We start from the raw sequence: 16,033 nt of genomic DNA on the forward strand, positions 1-16,033 counted from the left end.
CCATGTTGTATGTAATTGATGTTTCTGTTCATTCGTACATACATCTAGCGCTAAATATATTTGCGGCTGAACAAATGGTTTTTCGAGGGAACAACGAAAAACCAACAGGTACTAGATCCCAGGGTAGAAGTATGTAAGTGCGATACTTAAACATTTCTTTGGAAACGCTGTCCCAACTCATTCGAAATATTTTCTGGCGTTTCATGACAAACACGCAGCATTTCAAATGTTTCTGAAATATCATTGGAATTGATTCTCCGTTTTCTACTACACTTACGGTATCGGACTGTATCACATCCTTCCAAGATAAAATATCACAACTTATTTCCGTTACAATTCAACCGATCAATAGCAGCTTCAGATAGACTCCGTTTCAGATAATTCATGTATTTCTGGAGACCAAGTCGTGTCATTAGCGCAACAATGCCCTTTAACGAACCTCAGGTAGCATTAGCAACAGGTTTATCATGAAAAATGGGAATTTTCCCTGTTTCACACCAGTGTTCTCCAATGCCCCTCCCGCTGTCTGCCGATCCAACTCTGCTGCTGCTGTCCTGTGTCCTCGCTCACATCATCTCACTGTGCTCCTCCAGCAGGGCGGAGGTGATGATGGTCTGGAAGCTCTCCTCCGAGTCCAGGTTCAGGCCGCTCCGCAACAGCGCCGGGAAGTAATCGTCGCGGAAGTCCTGCTTCATGCACGATTCCACCTTCACCATCTGAAAACGGCGGGACGGGTCATACGCTGCAATACACACAACACCATACCGTAACGCAGAGAGGCAGAGTGAAAAAGAACCGCTAAAACAGCTACGGCCATCATACTTTGCAAAAAAAAAAATATACAAAAACCGAATGGGAAAGAGACAGTTTCGCCTATCGTTAGTTTGTTACGGGCCGTCGTAATAATGACTGCAGCGTCAGCAACACTGGACGTACCTCGAAGCACTTGAAGAAGGCCATCTGCTTGCCGAAGCCGGCCATAATGGGAGACTTCTCGAAGATGGAGCTGGGGATGCAGGAGGCAAAGTCGCGGCACTTGTCCAAACCGTCGCACAGGTCGTCCGTCATCTCCTTCGGCAGGGGCAGGTCCATGATCCTGCGCTTCATCGACGGGAAATCCACCTGCTTGTCAGAGTCGAGGAACTTGAGCTCCTGCAGCACGCAGGTCATGTTGCCGACGAGGGAGGCGATCTTGGCCCTCATCTGCTCCAGTTTGTCGGCGGTGATGTGGCCATCTGCGCTGCGCCTCCAGCGACGCTGGTAGGATACCTGGAGATGTGACCACACAGATTGAAGGTCTAAGCAATCAGTGCTCTCAGTAGCTGATATTTATATGATGGCAAGATGCCTGCCACAAAGTTTAACGGTTAACACTCAGTTCTATATCGACTGATAAAGATATCAACCAGCAAAAAATCACTCCATCCTCTGTTATTATGTCCTGACATCCTGTGAGTCCCTGCTGTCCTCGCCAGACCCCCACGCCACGGCACGGCACTCACCGGCCGGAACTGGACGGGGACGGGCACATACTGGACGCTGTGCGCGTAGCTGGCCGGCCGGGAGGTGTACTCGGAGCCGGCCAGCATGGCCGCCATCTGACCACGCAGCTGCGGCATCTCGGGCCCCTGCTGGCCGGCGCACTTGTCGCAGGCCGCCTCCACCTCGGCCTTGATGTCGGCCATCAGCTGCTCGCCGAAACAGCTCTCCATAATCTGGTGGTACGCAAATGGTGGCGTAGTTACTAGTTATAGAGCTGGAAATGTCGGGTGTCAGATCAGGTGATCCAGGTCAGATAGAGTCAGTTGGTAAGCATGTGAAGCTTGAACTTTCAAAATATTGTCGTAAACTACCTCATATGTGAAATAGATAAATAGCCGCACAAGAACAAGCTTAAATGCCATGAAAATAACTGATTTGACGTGCTTAATTTACAATAAAAATGCGCAAGAATTTTAACCCGCGCACCGACGGGGGTCTGCGCCAACTTCGTACCGACCGGGGGGGGGGGGGGGCGGATGACCGCCCCCCCGGAGATCTCGAGAACGAAGCAAGATAGCGACAAGCGGTAAACGGCATCGGATACGCACAGACAAGATCTACAATTTTTACAAAGATCATTTTCAGGTCAGGTCAAAGATGACGTCACAGGGGTCGAAAAAGTCAAAATGGCGGCGCTAGATAAGGAGAGAGTTTTTCTCGAATAACTTTCGAATTAGTCATGATAGGAACACACTAAGGGCATCATCGTGATCCTCTCGTCAATCCGCATCGAATGTTATATATGTTGACCTCGAAAGGTCAAGGTCAAAGGTTGACCTCAGGTCACGTGACCTCGAGGTTATCATGTATATCATTCGATGCGTCTTGACGAGCTGAACACAATGAGACCATCCGCGCGGCTGTATCTTCTTCCTGTACGGAGTTATTGGCAAAAAAAAACACTGGTGACCTTTGATGACGTCACATGACCTTACAGCTGCCCAACAGCAAAACAGACCTCAAGGTAGTGAAGGTTGATCGTATATGAAGTCATGTATGGTATATGGGGCCATTCCGACCCGTTTTAGTAATTAGTGGTAAAAACAGGGAGTTGATTTTTCCCCCATTAACTTATAATGGGGAGGTCGCGAAATTCACCTCACCTTAGGTCACCGACATCAAAATTCCGAGATATACAAATTGTAGCTACTAATGACCTAATAACATCATCCTGCGACTTTCAAAGGCCTCCGACATCTACTGTAGCTCTGGCACGATGACAAAGTTGCAAAAAAGTGACTTGAGGTTGGGTCATTCAAAGTGACCTGGTGACCTGACCTTAAAAGTTAGGAGGTTCAAACTTGCACACCATATGTAAAATTGATGAGAGAATAGTCGTACCAAATTTCGCGGCGCTTAGCGCGCCGCGGTTTTCCCGCTATCCGTGAAAAACCTCAGGGGGGATATCCGCCCCCCCGTCGGTGCGCGTGTTAATACCTAGGTACTCCCATTTGTCAATTTAAATGACCAAGGTATCATGCATTTACCTACAAGTACGATAGCACAACGAACGCTTACCTTCTTCATCGCATATTTCTTGAGCAACTTCTTTGGAATGCCCGCCGAAGCGATGCATACACAAGCAGCCAGAAGGAGAATTTGGAGCTTCATGATGCTGATTCTGAAAACGGTGAAAATGGTAAATAAGAATTAATCAACATCTGATTAGCTAAATACCGAAACCAAACCAATTTAGAAACGTGAGGGAAATGTCAACTTTTTACCAAATTTATATCCTCTTATACATAAGCGGGATTCGTAATACCAACAAAATACCAACAGCATTAGGATCGAAATACCAAATACCAAGTTGGTATCGGTTTGGAATCGGTATACCAAAAAGTTGGTATCTGATTGACATCTCTACAACGTAAACAAGAATAAAACGCGTTGGTTACGAAAACACACGACTTCTAAGCTGCCGGCCGGAGGCTGACCGTGGCCGTGGCTCACCTAGATGACAAGAACGCGGAGGGCTGTGGTCCCACGACTGAGTGGGGACGCCACCGGGAGGTGGTCTTTTATAGGACCCGCGGCGATCGCTGGGGTGAGACGCACCCGAGGCCATTAACACCAGAGGCGGTGACGTCACGCGAGTCATCATCCTGCCCACGCCGCCGGAGCGGAACACTCTGAATGGGCAGCCGTTTTGTGTGTGTGGGGGGGAGGGGAGGGGAGACCAAGCATGGTGACCGCTCTGTAATCGGAGGCAGCGTCAGTTCTGCTCCAAGGGATAGAAGGCAGTGACAATACTGTTTTTTTTACATCAATAGGAAAACATCACTTGCGAACGTGATCACCGATCATTCCAAAGTAAGTGATGTATTCCAAAACCAGCGGGCATGGGCGGATCCAGCCGAACGTTTTTTTTTGTGGTGGTGGGGGGGGGGGCAAACGGCGGAAATGGCCCTTCTCTTTCCATGCACCGCCATAGGTATAATGTTAAAACTCGGGTCTTTTTGGGGGGGGGGGGCAAACGGGCTTTAGAAGGGCATAGGCGGTCCCAGGGGGGGGGGCACGGGAGCCATGCCCCCCCCCTTCGGTGGTGAAAGGTGTGGCCATACTCCATTTTGGCTCCACCTTTTCAGATCGAACAAAAATCCTACACAACTTTTTGTAGAATTCATTTTCTCGTTTAATGAAAGGTCGTTCTTGCGCCATAGGAAGTAAATTTCACTCATGCGTGGGCTCAGTTTCGCATTCTGTCATTTTGGCGGTCAGTGTCGCTGGCACCGGTTCACGAGTATGGCCGGATGTGACTGTGAGATATACTCTAACTTATGTGGAATGTCGGCGTGGGTTTACTTGAGGGCTGAGGCTCTCGTAGGCCTAGCATTGGCTGCCATGAGACCCTCTTCGGCATCTGAGACCCTCTTCGGCACGCTCATTTGGCCCTGCCAAAGGAGGGTGGCTCTGCGGGTGAGACCCATCTGTCTCATGCGTGTAAAACCTTTACCGCGCACATGCAAAGTGAGGCCCCATCTGACTTTTGCGGGCTACCTAACTAGCTGTTTCTTTACGCTGTACCAACTTTTAGCGCAATTGGTTCAGTGTTTATTTATTTATTTATTTATTTATTTATTTATTTATTTATTTACTTCGTAGTGGCCGTCCTCTACCTATGACCGGAGTCATGGCACTGAGTCAATAAAAGATGGCGATGAAGTGGGTAAAAGAACATCATGCTATGACCTAAAAAATGCTTAAAAATTACGATAAAAGCACACAACACAAATGCCCATGCACAGGGTTTTTGCACAATGCACAGTGTCTTTTTTTTCACAGGTACAAGTGGGCTCTGCACAGTGCGTATCCGAAGGTGCGGTAGCATCATTTCCTTCCGTTACACGTAAAAAAGTGCATTCCCCGGTCGGACCTATTGATCCACGATAGATCAAGTTTTAGGGCACCATAAACAAATGTGCTTAAATTCCATTTTGATTAATTTTGATTAAAGTGCGACTAATCTAATGTGGTACACGTTTCTTTGACCGTGATTATTAAAAGGAATTTTAAAACTGACTATTTTCTAATAGTAAGTGTAGATATCAATTAAAAAAAAAATACTCACAAAGAAAAGTAGTCGAAAAAGGACCTTTGAAATTAATCCTGTACTGTCACTACATAGCTTAAATAATAAGTAGGCATCGTTGGTGCTACTGGGTGCTAACGTCTGCCTGTTAGCAGATCTAAGTTGTTTTCTAACTTTTTTGCAATATATCAAAGCGACAGTCAGTAGGATGTGAGACTCAGCAGGCTATTATAAGCAATCAAAATTAATAGGCAACGAGATCTATTTTTTTCTACGTCTTCTAGATTCGCCTGAGGAAGTGCAATGTGTGTAGGTGTTCGCCTCATGTCAGAAGCTACAGGCCTACAACCTAACGTAGAGTAGACATGGTATGCCGTGATGAAGGTGGATTTCGCTGATGCTTTCGCTTTCAATGGTTATGGCATGATATAACTCGCTGAAGCGTCATTCAATTCACGATATTATTTTTATATTTTAAGAGAGTCATATATTTTATATTTTAAGAGTCAGCTATTGACGAAAGCGTTTATTTTCAGTTCAGGGTCAACTGCGACATGAAAACACATTTTGTAAGTGGGATTAACATGAAAAACACGAAAATGCCCTCCTTTCTGACAGCACAGTAGAACAGGGCCAAAGACATGGCAAGGTCCGGTCGCCACCTTCAATCATCGTTCTTAAGTCTTGAGTGAGCAGTTTACATGTCACTGTCCTCCTCCAGAATGGCCGAGGTGATGATGGTCTGGAAGCTCTCCTCGTCGTCCACGTTCATGCCGCCCTTCATCAGCTCCGGCAGGTACTGCTCGCGGAAGTCCTTCTTCATGCACGCCTCGATCTTAGCCATCTGTTGGCAAACCAGAGCACAATCTCAGCAAGGATTCAGGATACACCGACTCACATGATTGTCGTTTGCGAAACATGTGCGCCGTTATTTTCACTTATTGGGTTGAACGTTATAATGTTACTATCGTAATCACGCTTTCACGTATCACTAAAGCTAAATAAGCGAAATCAGACACAGTGTTTATGGTGAACAGACATAGGCACTGACCTTCAGGCACTTGATGAAGGCGACCTGCTTTCCAAAGCCGGCGGCGATCGGAGTCTTGGCGAAGATGGACTCGGGCAGGCAGGAAGAGAACTGGCGGCACTCCTCAACACTCTCCACCAGGTCGGCCACCAGTCCCTTCGACACCGGCAGCGCCGAGAAGCGAGCTTTGATGGAGTCGTAGTTGATCTCGTTGTCGGCGGTCAACATGTTCATCTCCTGCATGACGCAGGTGACGTTGCCGACCATGGAAGAGATCTTGTTGCGCAGGCGCATGAGCTTGGCGGCGCCGAACTTGCCGTGGTGCGCGTCGCGCCTCCAGCGGCGCTGAGCCTGCACCTGTGGAAGGTCGGTTCGAAGATCTGTGAGCAGCCTGGATACTCCTTGTAAAAGAAGAGTAATAATAATTGCATGATGCAGGAGGTTAGGTTACACTTGAATGCAGAACTGAAAGGACACTTGAAAAACCTCGTTATTTGTTAAACCAAAAAAAAAAAACTTCAAACCAAAATATCATTCAAAAGTCGCAAATTTTGTAGGCATTTATAACTTAGTTGCCTCTCGAAAACTGCACCGAAACTGGTGCAAATGAAGAGAAGACGTACCGACTGGAACTGGACGGGGATGGCCACGTACTGCACGTTCTGCGAGTACAGAGACGGTTGGGGCTGCCCCAGCTCCGAGCCAGTCAGAATAGACCGGAGCCGGTCACGAAGCTGAGGCAGGGCAGGTCCCTGACGACCATGACACTTCTCGCTGGCAGCGGCCAACTCCTCCTTCAGGTCAGAGATCACCTGTTCGCCGAAACAGCTCTCCATTACCTGCGAGGAATGATATGGGCTGATCAACGAAACGAACTTTGGTGAAGTTGCAAAGCTGTGGCAGCGGGCAGTTTTTTCGCAGTTTTGGCATATCGGTTGAACCACTATTCTGCTTTAAATGATAGCATGCGCTTTGAAGCATGATGTTTTGGAAACATGAGAAGTTGATCATTCTCAAAATGTTATAATCTACTGCAAGGTCTAACGAATCATCCTGTTCCACAAAAAGTAGTTACATGGCTTCTCTCTCTAGGCGTCCCCTGCTTACCTTCTTCATGGCGTATTTCTTTAAGAGCTTCTTGGGGATGCCCGCCGAAGCGACGCACACACAGGTGGCGATCAACAAGATCTGGAACTTCATGATGCTGAAAGACGAGAAAAAGCAGTCGTCGGTCGAGGAAGCAGTTTGGAGATTTCGCGGAAAACTTCTACAAAGCTTTTAGCTATTAGCTCTCTCAAAGCGTGAACGCAAAGAGAATCGAGTGTTTGCAACAGCAAGTTACATGTCAAGCTTCCAGCCTAAGCGCTGCACCTATAAGCCCCTTCCTGCTATTCAAAATGGTACGGCCCTCCAGCAAAAGAGTGGTTGGTCAGCCTATGTGCTTTTGGTGTAATAACTTCAATTGACAGAGACACTCCTGTAAAATGACTCAATAGAAATGAGAAAAGGGTTCGTGCACACATTTCGGTAGTGATTTTCAACAGCCATTAACGTATTCATCAATGCAGATCGATGATTGTGATGTTGGCAACCAACCACTTAATACCTGGAAAATAATACCTTGATACCTTATACCTAATACCTTAATACCTTAATACCTAGAAACGTCCTTTTCAAGGTTCAGCATTTTATGTGAAGTCCACAATCAAGGCTAACAAGTTAGACAAGGTTCAAGTCAGAGAGGAGGCCAAAGGAAGCTCAGGGCTGCACCAGGAACAACACGTCTCCTTTACAAGTGAAGAGAAGATGAAGCACCTTACCTATGACTGAGAGGTCTTGGCTGGACTGGCTATCGTTGTAGCACGAGCAGCATATATACTGCCCACCGCCGCGCCGGAGGCCCTGCCGACGTCACAGGGAGGTCGTCCTTCGCGGTGTCAACAGAGGAGCGCCACTTTTGCAGATGCCTGACACCTGATGGACAAACATCAGGCGTACGATAGCTGGGTAACGACAACCCCAGCATTGCCACCGGTGTGTCGGTGGCCTCCACAGCGACACCGGCCTGACAGTCGCAGTCGAAGGCACAACAAACTGGCATTGCTGGCTGAACTTGTATGGCAAACTTTTTGTTATGGGACTTTAGATCCTCGAACTGTGCGTCCCTTGTCATAAGCTCTATTAAGACGTGCGCAATCCGCGCAATCCTTCAATTACCTAAGTGCTGCACTAGTGACAGGTCCATCAAGCACAGGTCAACTCAGGGTCAAGGTCAGGTTAATCAGATACGCACAAATACCCGAAAATCAAGAGTGGTATTCGCAAAATATGACATATTTGACATGTGATGTGTGATATATTATATATGATGCATGTGACACGACTTAACATGATATGATATGACATATGACGTAACAACAGCATGTTTATGGACATTTTTGGGCGGAGATTACGACGGTGACATTAATTTTAGCATACGAGCACGTCTTTGGTCAAAAAGATCAATCTAAGAAATGCATGCATCATAGTCCTGCCTCGTTAAGTAGTTACAAGAATTTGCCAAGATACAGATTAAGATTTTGGGAAATGTGGAACGATAATTAGAAGTCGAAGATAGCCATTTGTTTGTTTATGTCATGGGCAGTCTTGTGGCATTTATGGCCTGTCTGTACGGTCTGTTCTGAGATTTTAAATGATTTTTTTAGCATATGCCGTTTCGGTCGAAAACTAAGAAATAATGATGCCACTCAAACCTCCATAGGCAAAAAAAAAAAAAAAATTAAGACCAATTTTGTGAAATTTCGTCACAATAACCTTTAAGCAATTGTCTATAGGTTCCTACAATTTGGAGCGTCGGCAGCGCGCCGTTTTTTTTCTTTGGCTTATAGCTACACCGCGGAGAAAAAGCAACGAACCCCTCCCCCACCCCAGCAACTGGCGGGGTATGTTACATGTACAAAGTATGGTGCTCATACAATGCTCGGCATATTATATAAATCGTTTGACATTTGACATTTTTTAGTCCACTCCCGGTAGGGCTATTAGCGGACCGTACCACCCTTTGCGGGGAGCGTATGGGATCCCCCCCCCCCCAAGACCTCCGAATGTTACCGACCGATTTTCAAAATAAAAACGGTGACCCACCTGGGGAAATACCACTTGCCCGGATTTCATTCACCTAGATCTAACCGATAACGTTACAGATCAGGTCCAAGGCCACATTTTTGATCGGTCACTGGCATTATAAAAAACGTGTTATAACATCGAGCATAAAGCATGTTATCTAAACACTAACTCGTCGCTGGTGCGCTATATTTTTTTTACACATATTTTGCTAAATGAGGTCACTGATCAGGTCCCTAAGGGTCATGATGAACCCTAGTTTACTAGGATCAAGTGATGAACACTGTGTCCAATTTTACATTTCAACTTTTGAGTGACCATCCCGCCTTAACATGAGTTTTGAGTTGAAATAGCCAAATTGGGATCCCTGGCTCACAATTACTGGTCCGGGTTCTCACAAGTCACAACATTGAAAAATGCCTCAACTAGGAAATAGTTGATTTCAAAGTCTGCAGCACTAGAATTCAGAGGGACTAATGCATTTGGATTGTCTTTCTTACTTTATGAGGTCAGCGTAGACTATAATTTATATTATACTAACGTTATAAGCACTCAAAAGGCCCAAAAATAATCAAAAAGAGAAGTCTAATACCTTAAAAAAAAACTGGAAATATTTTTCGGTGAAATTTGGTACAGATTCATTTTTGCTCTTTCTGAACCACGATACAACACATGATGCCAGTTCATTAGCTTTTTTAAGGTGGAAGGGTCCCTTTAGTGGTGTGGGTTAGGTGACCGTCTGGACTACTTCGGGCTATGTTCTTGTCGAGGTGAGGTCGAAAACGTCAAAAAGCTCAAATTTCAAAGTTGGTATTTTGGCATGAAAAAACATCCTCTGGCAAATGGAGGTAAAATGTCTAAAGAAGGGTTTCACTCAATTTTTGCATCTCTATGCTATTTATAACCGACCGAAAATGGCTCCAAAGTTAGGGTGGCTGTCTTTCCCCACATTCCCCTACGGTGGCCTAGCTCAAAGGTCAAAATGTCAGATTAACATTTTAAAGATAAACTCCTTCGACACATAGAGCGATGCATGGTAAAACCAAGCTTGTAAAGTGGATGTCACTTACAATCTCTGTATCAAAACGTGTTGCAGGAAAAAAAAAACATTTTCACAGAACACGCAGACTTTGACTATTTTACTCTCTTGATGCCAAACCACTAATCGTTGTCCAAAGCTGAGGATGTATCAGCAAAAGAGCTTAGAAGAACTATCCGCGAATGCTTTTTCCTGCGATGCTGTGACTCTATCGACGGACCATCTTTTAGCGCAATCGGCTCAGTGCTTTTCAAATGAATAAGTGGGACCTGCACAGTGCACAGTGCGGATGTGCGGTAGCACCCCTTCCATAACACATGGAAGTGGGCCTTTCCAGGTGGGTGCTCGGTGTTTAACGATAGATCAAGTTTCATCGTCAGCTACCTCGTTAAAGGGAGATAATGAGCTTTCTTTTTCTTAAATAAAAATTACTCGACATCTATACTATTTCTACTGTGGTTTCTATAAAATATGAAAATTTCCTAGCACATTTTCGTATGTGAAAAAGGTTTTTATTTTTGCAAAAAAGAAGCAGTACTTGCAGTACTTGTAACACCCACCGAAATGCGTTGTCCTTCTCTATAAAAAAAGTCGCAGTATATGCGATTTTATTACAAACAGCGACGCTTGGGTTTTTGTTTATGTTATCGCCTTGTCGTTGCTTGGTTGTAAGGATTCTAATTTGAATAAGAGTTAATTCGGTTTAGAATTAATTAGATTCTAATTCGGGGGTACATAGTGCCTATTCTTCTTTGTTTCCAACATTATTTTGCGCCACAAATGAACGGCATGCGCCAGAAACGCAGCCAAATCTTGCGATTGCGACTACGAAATTCATTATTTTGGCGTCAGAGCCTGAAGCGAAAAATACAAGCATATTTATTTCAAAAAGACTTCAGGTTTGTCGAACGGTGTTATGAGAATTTTGATAACAGTACTGCATAAGTTTTTCAGTGATGCCGCAAAAGTGTTGTATTTATCTTCTTTTATTGTGCAGTCGGCGGGACCGATTCAAAATTGAGTCGTTGCTACTAAAATAGCAGCATATGGCGTCAGATGATGAACAGGAAAAATAGTTGCGTAAATTTAGACATAAACCACCCCCAAACCATGAATATCTTTTGAAGGCACTATAGACGACCATTAACTAACTAGATGTGATGAAGATCAAATGTAAGGAATACGCTCATTTTACAAAATTACATGCAAGTACCAAAAAGTGATGTAAGTACTTATTCAACTGTCATTTTCAGCGCTCCCCGCTAACGTGACTTCAAGTTGAGATATTTGCGGCAAGGTACAGAATTGAGCAAAATGGTTTTAATTTACATTATAACTTGTTGTGTTTTGTCAGAAAATGGTCCTAACTCAGATTTTGTGGAAAAAGGTCATTATCTCCCTTTAATAGATGTTTCAAATTTCTTTTCAACTTCTTTTTTAATTGACTCTTATTCCCTGTAGGACGGTGCAACGTTTCCTTGAGCATTGTTATCAAAACTTCACTGAAAAATTAATTGTTTGCTCCTAATAGAAAAAAAAAATGAATGAAGAAAAAAATATTAACGTAAGAAAGTAATTGAAAAAGACCTTTGATATGTTCCTGTAATGTCACTGCATTGCTAAAATAGCAGGAATCGTTGGTGCTAACGGGTGACACCTTTGGCTCATATGTTAGCAGTGCTAAGTTTGTTTTCGACTAATTAGTTTTTGACTATGCACCAAGCCCGCAATCAGAAAAACCGTGAAACACAATACACCTATATCATAAGAAATTAACATTAAAAACTACGAATTGTGACAAAATATTTTTCTCAACTTTAAAGGGTTGCTAACAGAAGCAAAATTAGTGTATCCGGCTCCTGCCAGAAGCCACTGATAAAAGTGTTGTAGCTGTGTATTGTCTATGCCGTGATGAAGGTGGTTTTGCTGCGGATGTTTCGGCATCGCCTAAGTCCATAAGTGTCAATGACAATCAACTCAAAACGTTATTTTTGTTTTTCTTTTTTTTCTTTTCAAAACAGTTTAACTACCGACAAAAACATTCATTTTCAGTTTAGGGTCAGCTGCGGAATGGGAACACGTCAATTTAAATGGAAATCACATGAAAAACACGAAAATGCCCTCCTTTCTGACAGCACAGTAGAACAGGGCCAAAGACATGGCGAGGTCCGGTCGCCATCTTCTTCGATCTTCGTTCTTAAGTTTTGAGTCAGCAGTTTACATCATGCTGTCCTCCTCCAGAATGGCCGAGGTGATGATGGTCTGGAAGCTCTCCTCGCCGTCCACATTCACGTCGTCCTTCATAAGCTCCGGAAGGTACTGCTCACGGAAGTCCTTCTTCATGCACGCTCCGATCTTGGCATTCTGTTGGCAAACCAGAGCAAAATCTCAGCATGGATTCAGGATACACTGATTCACATGGTGGATGTTGGCAAAACATGTACGCTGTTGTTTTCACCTAATGGGTTGAAGAAAATTGCGATAAAATCTTACTCATGCGTTTGATTCAAAAGCTAAATAAACGAAATCAGGCAAACTAACTAATAGTGTACTGGCATGAGACACTAACCTTCATGCACCTGAAGAAGGCGACCTGCTTTCCAAAACCGGCGGTGATCGGAGTCTTCTCGAAGATGGACTCGGGCAGGCAAGAGGAGAACTGGCGGCACTCCTCAACACTCTCCTCCAGGTCGGCCACCAGTCCCTTCGACACCGGCAGCGCCGAGAAGCGAGCCTTGATGGAGTCGTAGTTGACCTCGTTGTCGGCGGTCAGCATGTTCATCTCCTGCATGACGCAGGTGACGTTGCCGACCATGGAAGAGATCTTGTTGCGCAGGCGCATGAGCTTGGCGGCGCCGAACTTGCCGTGGTGCGCGTCGCGCCTCCAGCGGCGCTGAGCCTGCACCTGTGGAAGGTCGGTTCGAAGATCTGTGAGCAGCCTGGATACTCCTTGTAAAAAAAGAGTAATAATAATTGCATGATGGAGGTTAGGTTACACTTGAATGCTGAACTGAAACGAGGCTTGAAAAACGTAGATATTCTATAAACAAAATAGGTATAATAAGGCTATTTGATTTTTTGAAAGTTAAAACGACACAACTTCAAACCAAAATACCATTTAACAATCGCAAATGTCGTCGCATTTCGTAGCTCAGTATTGCATCTCAAAAGCTAAACCAAAACTGGTGCAAATGAAGAGAAGACGTACCGGCTGGAACTGGACGGGAATGGCCACGTACTGCACGTTCTGCGAGTACAGAGACGGCTGGGGCTGCCCCAGCTCTGAGCCGGCCAGCATGGCCTGCAGCCGGTTACGAAGCTGAGGCAGGGCAGGTCCCTGACGACCGTGGCACTTCTCACAAGCAGCGGCGACCTCCGCCTTCAGGTCAGAGAGCACCTGTTCGCCGAAACAGCTCTCCATCACCTGCGAGGAACGATATGGGCTCATCAACGAAACGGACTGGTGAAGTTGCAAAGCTGTGGCAGTGGACACTTTTTTGGTAGTATTGGCATACATATGGGTTGGGCCACTGCCCACTATTATAGCCGCTTTTAATGATGAGCACGCGTTTTCAAGCATAACCTTTTGGAATTGCGTTATAGAAACGTTGATCATTCTCATAATTATTTAAATGAGCTGAAATGCTTAACCAATCGTTTTGTTCCACAACAAAAGCAATGCCCTCTCTTTTCTCTTTAGATGTCCCCTGCTTACCTTCTTCATGGCATATTTCTTGAAGAGCTTCTTGGGGATGCCCGCCGAAGCGACGCACACACAGGCGGCGATCAACAGGATCTGGAGCTTCATGATGCTGAAAAATGAAAAACAGTCATTTGTCGATCAAGTAGTTCGAGACTTTCTTTGAAAAAAAATCTACATACAACGCTCGAAGCCCACAGATTCCTCACAGAATTAACACGAAGAGAACACAGTGTTTTGAAGAATATATTACATTTTTAAGCCTACAGCGGTACTGAGGAAAAGCCCTTTTTGTTATTCCAAAATGGTACCTAGAAATAGCCTTATCGAGGTTCGCCGTTTAATGCAAAATAAAGAAATCCCAAAACTCAGGGGAAGATGTGAAGGCGTAAGTCGCATCGGAGAGCAGGCCCAAGGAAGTTAATTCAAATGTAAACGGAACGAGACATCTGGTCTATAGGCCGCGGGAAGATGAATTCTTACCTATGACTTGGAGGTCTTGGGTGGACTGGCTATCGTCGTCGCCCGAGCAGCATATATACGGTCCATCGCCGCGCCCGAGGCACTGCCGAACCTGTGATGTCATCGGACAGCGTCTGACGTCACAGCGAGGTCGTTCCTCCGCGGTGTCAACAGAGGGAGCGGAGCGCCACATTCGCGGAGGGATGATGGACAAAAACGCTACTGGGTAGCGACAACCCCAGCGCTTCCACCAGGGCGCCATACAGCGACACAGCTGGCTGACGATCGCAGTTTAAAGCTACTTTCGACAAGTAGCTTTAAAGGAAATATTGAGTAGGTATCAAATGCTCTTTTCCGCGATGCTGTAGCTCTATCGAACCACAAGTTTGCACCGACTTGCGAAAAATGTAAAAGCTAGGACAAATATAGACTTTTGACCTTTACGTAAAATGACCATCAGAGCTTTAGAAAAGCTCGTAGAGAGCTATCAATCACATCTAAGCGACTTTTAATCTCTCCAGGCCCGATCTTACCAATGCCGTAAATAGGATTTGGCAGCACTGGCCGGAGTTTGCTGCACTGATATCAAATATATCCTTTTTATTTACATCCAGCTAATCTTGTCCAATGATTTTGACAGTGTGAGTGATTATGAATGTTGCCTGAACGAATGAATAAGTGAATGTAGAATAGTTCTGAATGTTACCAAATGCCGTGAATGCGCATTCACGGCATTTGGTAAGATTGGGCCATTTATAGATAACTAAGTGCGGTCATTTTGACCATAAGGAACTCGGCTGCGCCCCAATTACGATGCGAATCTAACAGCAACAGCAAATAAAGAATTAATAATCACAAACACGACATAATTGGTAAAATATATTTCCAAAAAACAATGCCAACCGTAATAGGAGTGTCGCGTTGTTTGAAAGTATAGGATAAACGATAGTGAAAAGTACAGACATGCGTGATCGATGCGGACGAACAGAGAAGGACGCTAGGCGATATCTCGCCGCCCTAACAACCACGTGCGTCGCAGGCTTCATTTACATGATCTCATTACAAATTATGCCTCGCCCTCTTGGTCACATTTACGGCGGTCCTCGGCGGACCCCGGTGGACATCGAATGTTCCGCTAACATTATTCACTGTCCTCCAGAATGGCTGAGGTGATGATGGTCTGGAAACTCTCCTCGGCTCCCATCTCCATGCTGTCCTTCAACATTTCGGGCATGAAATTCTCGCGGAAGTCCTGCTTCATGCACGACTCAACCTGTTCATCTGTGAACACATTGGACATCGGCATTCAATTCAGGGAAACGATACGATGTACGGAGCAAATGTTCAAAGACAGTACAATAAGTGTCACGTAACTCTTAGAGGTAGTGTATAGATGAAGCAAAGTACGTAAAAACATAAAGGATGTGTTGTATATGAGTGCTACGTTAGCTTCAAAACCGTTCGATGTTTTCGTCCCACTCAGGCATAGATGCATTATATAGGCTATTTTTTGCAAGACACAGAGGGACTCTTCGACCCCAAAGATGCAGACGCCATCCTCGAAATCGAAGAACATTGAAATCACATACCTTCATGCACTTGAAG

The 16,033-nt window shown here is 45.1% G+C and overlaps 3 protein-coding genes across 3 annotated transcripts; all 3 read right to left on the reverse strand.

Annotated features, from left to right (window-relative positions):
* Positions 1–371: 371 nt before the first annotated feature.
* Positions 372–3,532, reverse strand: LOC122366543. Its single transcript, XM_043338918.1, has 5 exons — positions 3,496–3,532; positions 3,061–3,163; positions 1,503–1,715; positions 937–1,269; positions 372–716 (listed from the first exon to the last, which is right to left on the reverse strand). The coding sequence occupies exons 2-5, from the start codon at positions 3,151–3,153 to the stop codon at positions 567–569; spliced, it is 789 nt and encodes a 262-aa protein (XP_043194853.1). The 5' UTR covers positions 3,154–3,163; positions 3,496–3,532; the 3' UTR covers positions 372–566.
* Positions 3,533–5,585: 2,053 nt separating this feature from the next.
* On the reverse strand, positions 5,586–8,238 carry LOC122366535. The gene is made up of 5 exons (XM_043338908.1): positions 7,925–8,238; positions 7,212–7,308; positions 6,728–6,943; positions 6,126–6,461; positions 5,586–5,918 (listed from the first exon to the last, which is right to left on the reverse strand). Exons 2-5 carry the CDS (start codon positions 7,302–7,304, stop codon positions 5,772–5,774), a joined length of 792 nt encoding a protein of 263 aa, XP_043194843.1. The 5' UTR covers positions 7,305–7,308; positions 7,925–8,238; the 3' UTR covers positions 5,586–5,771.
* A 4,013-nt stretch (positions 8,239–12,251) lies between these two features.
* LOC122366528 lies at positions 12,252–14,529 on the reverse strand. Its single transcript, XM_043338895.1, has 5 exons — positions 14,450–14,529; positions 13,982–14,078; positions 13,475–13,690; positions 12,836–13,171; positions 12,252–12,630 (listed from the first exon to the last, which is right to left on the reverse strand). The coding sequence occupies exons 2-5, from the start codon at positions 14,072–14,074 to the stop codon at positions 12,484–12,486; spliced, it is 792 nt and encodes a 263-aa protein (XP_043194830.1). The 5' UTR covers positions 14,075–14,078; positions 14,450–14,529; the 3' UTR covers positions 12,252–12,483.
* Between the last annotated feature and the right edge of the window lie 1,504 nt (positions 14,530–16,033).

The sequence above is a fragment of the Amphibalanus amphitrite genome, unplaced genomic scaffold (genome assembly GCF_019059575.1).
Source record: "Amphibalanus amphitrite isolate SeventyFive unplaced genomic scaffold, NRLGWU_Aamphi_draft 000029F_arrow, whole genome shotgun sequence".
In the NCBI taxonomy this organism is placed as follows: domain Eukaryota; kingdom Metazoa; phylum Arthropoda; class Thecostraca; order Balanomorpha; family Balanidae; genus Amphibalanus; species Amphibalanus amphitrite.

Excerpts from the sequence above, each read along its gene's own strand:
- LOC122366543 (XM_043338918.1), bottom strand. The coding sequence starts at position 3,153 with ATGAAGCTCCAAATTCTCCTTCTGGCTGCTTGTGTATGCATCGCTTCG. Across the intron at positions 1,716-3,060 it reads AGAAATATGCGATGAAGAAG|ATTATGGAGAGCTGTTTCGG; the intron begins GTAAGCGTTCGT and ends GCGTACCACCAG. Across the intron at positions 717-936 it reads CCTTCTTCAAGTGCTTCGAG|ATGGTGAAGGTGGAATCGTG; the intron begins GTACGTCCAGTG and ends CGCCGTTTTCAG.
- LOC122366535 (XM_043338908.1), bottom strand. The coding sequence starts at position 7,304 with ATGAAGTTCCAGATCTTGTTGATCGCCACCTGTGTGTGCGTCGCTTCG. Across the intron at positions 6,944-7,211 it reads AGAAATACGCCATGAAGAAG|GTAATGGAGAGCTGTTTCGG; the intron begins GTAAGCAGGGGA and ends CATTCCTCGCAG. Across the intron at positions 5,919-6,125 it reads CCTTCATCAAGTGCCTGAAG|ATGGCTAAGATCGAGGCGTG; the intron begins GTCAGTGCCTAT and ends GTTTGCCAACAG.
- LOC122366528 (XM_043338895.1), bottom strand. The coding sequence starts at position 14,074 with ATGAAGCTCCAGATCCTGTTGATCGCCGCCTGTGTGTGCGTCGCTTCG. Across the intron at positions 13,172-13,474 it reads TTCCCGTCCAGTTCCAGCCG|GTGCAGGCTCAGCGCCGCTG; the intron begins GTACGTCTTCTC and ends GACCTTCCACAG. Across the intron at positions 12,631-12,835 it reads CCTTCTTCAGGTGCATGAAG|AATGCCAAGATCGGAGCGTG; the intron begins GTTAGTGTCTCA and ends GTTTGCCAACAG.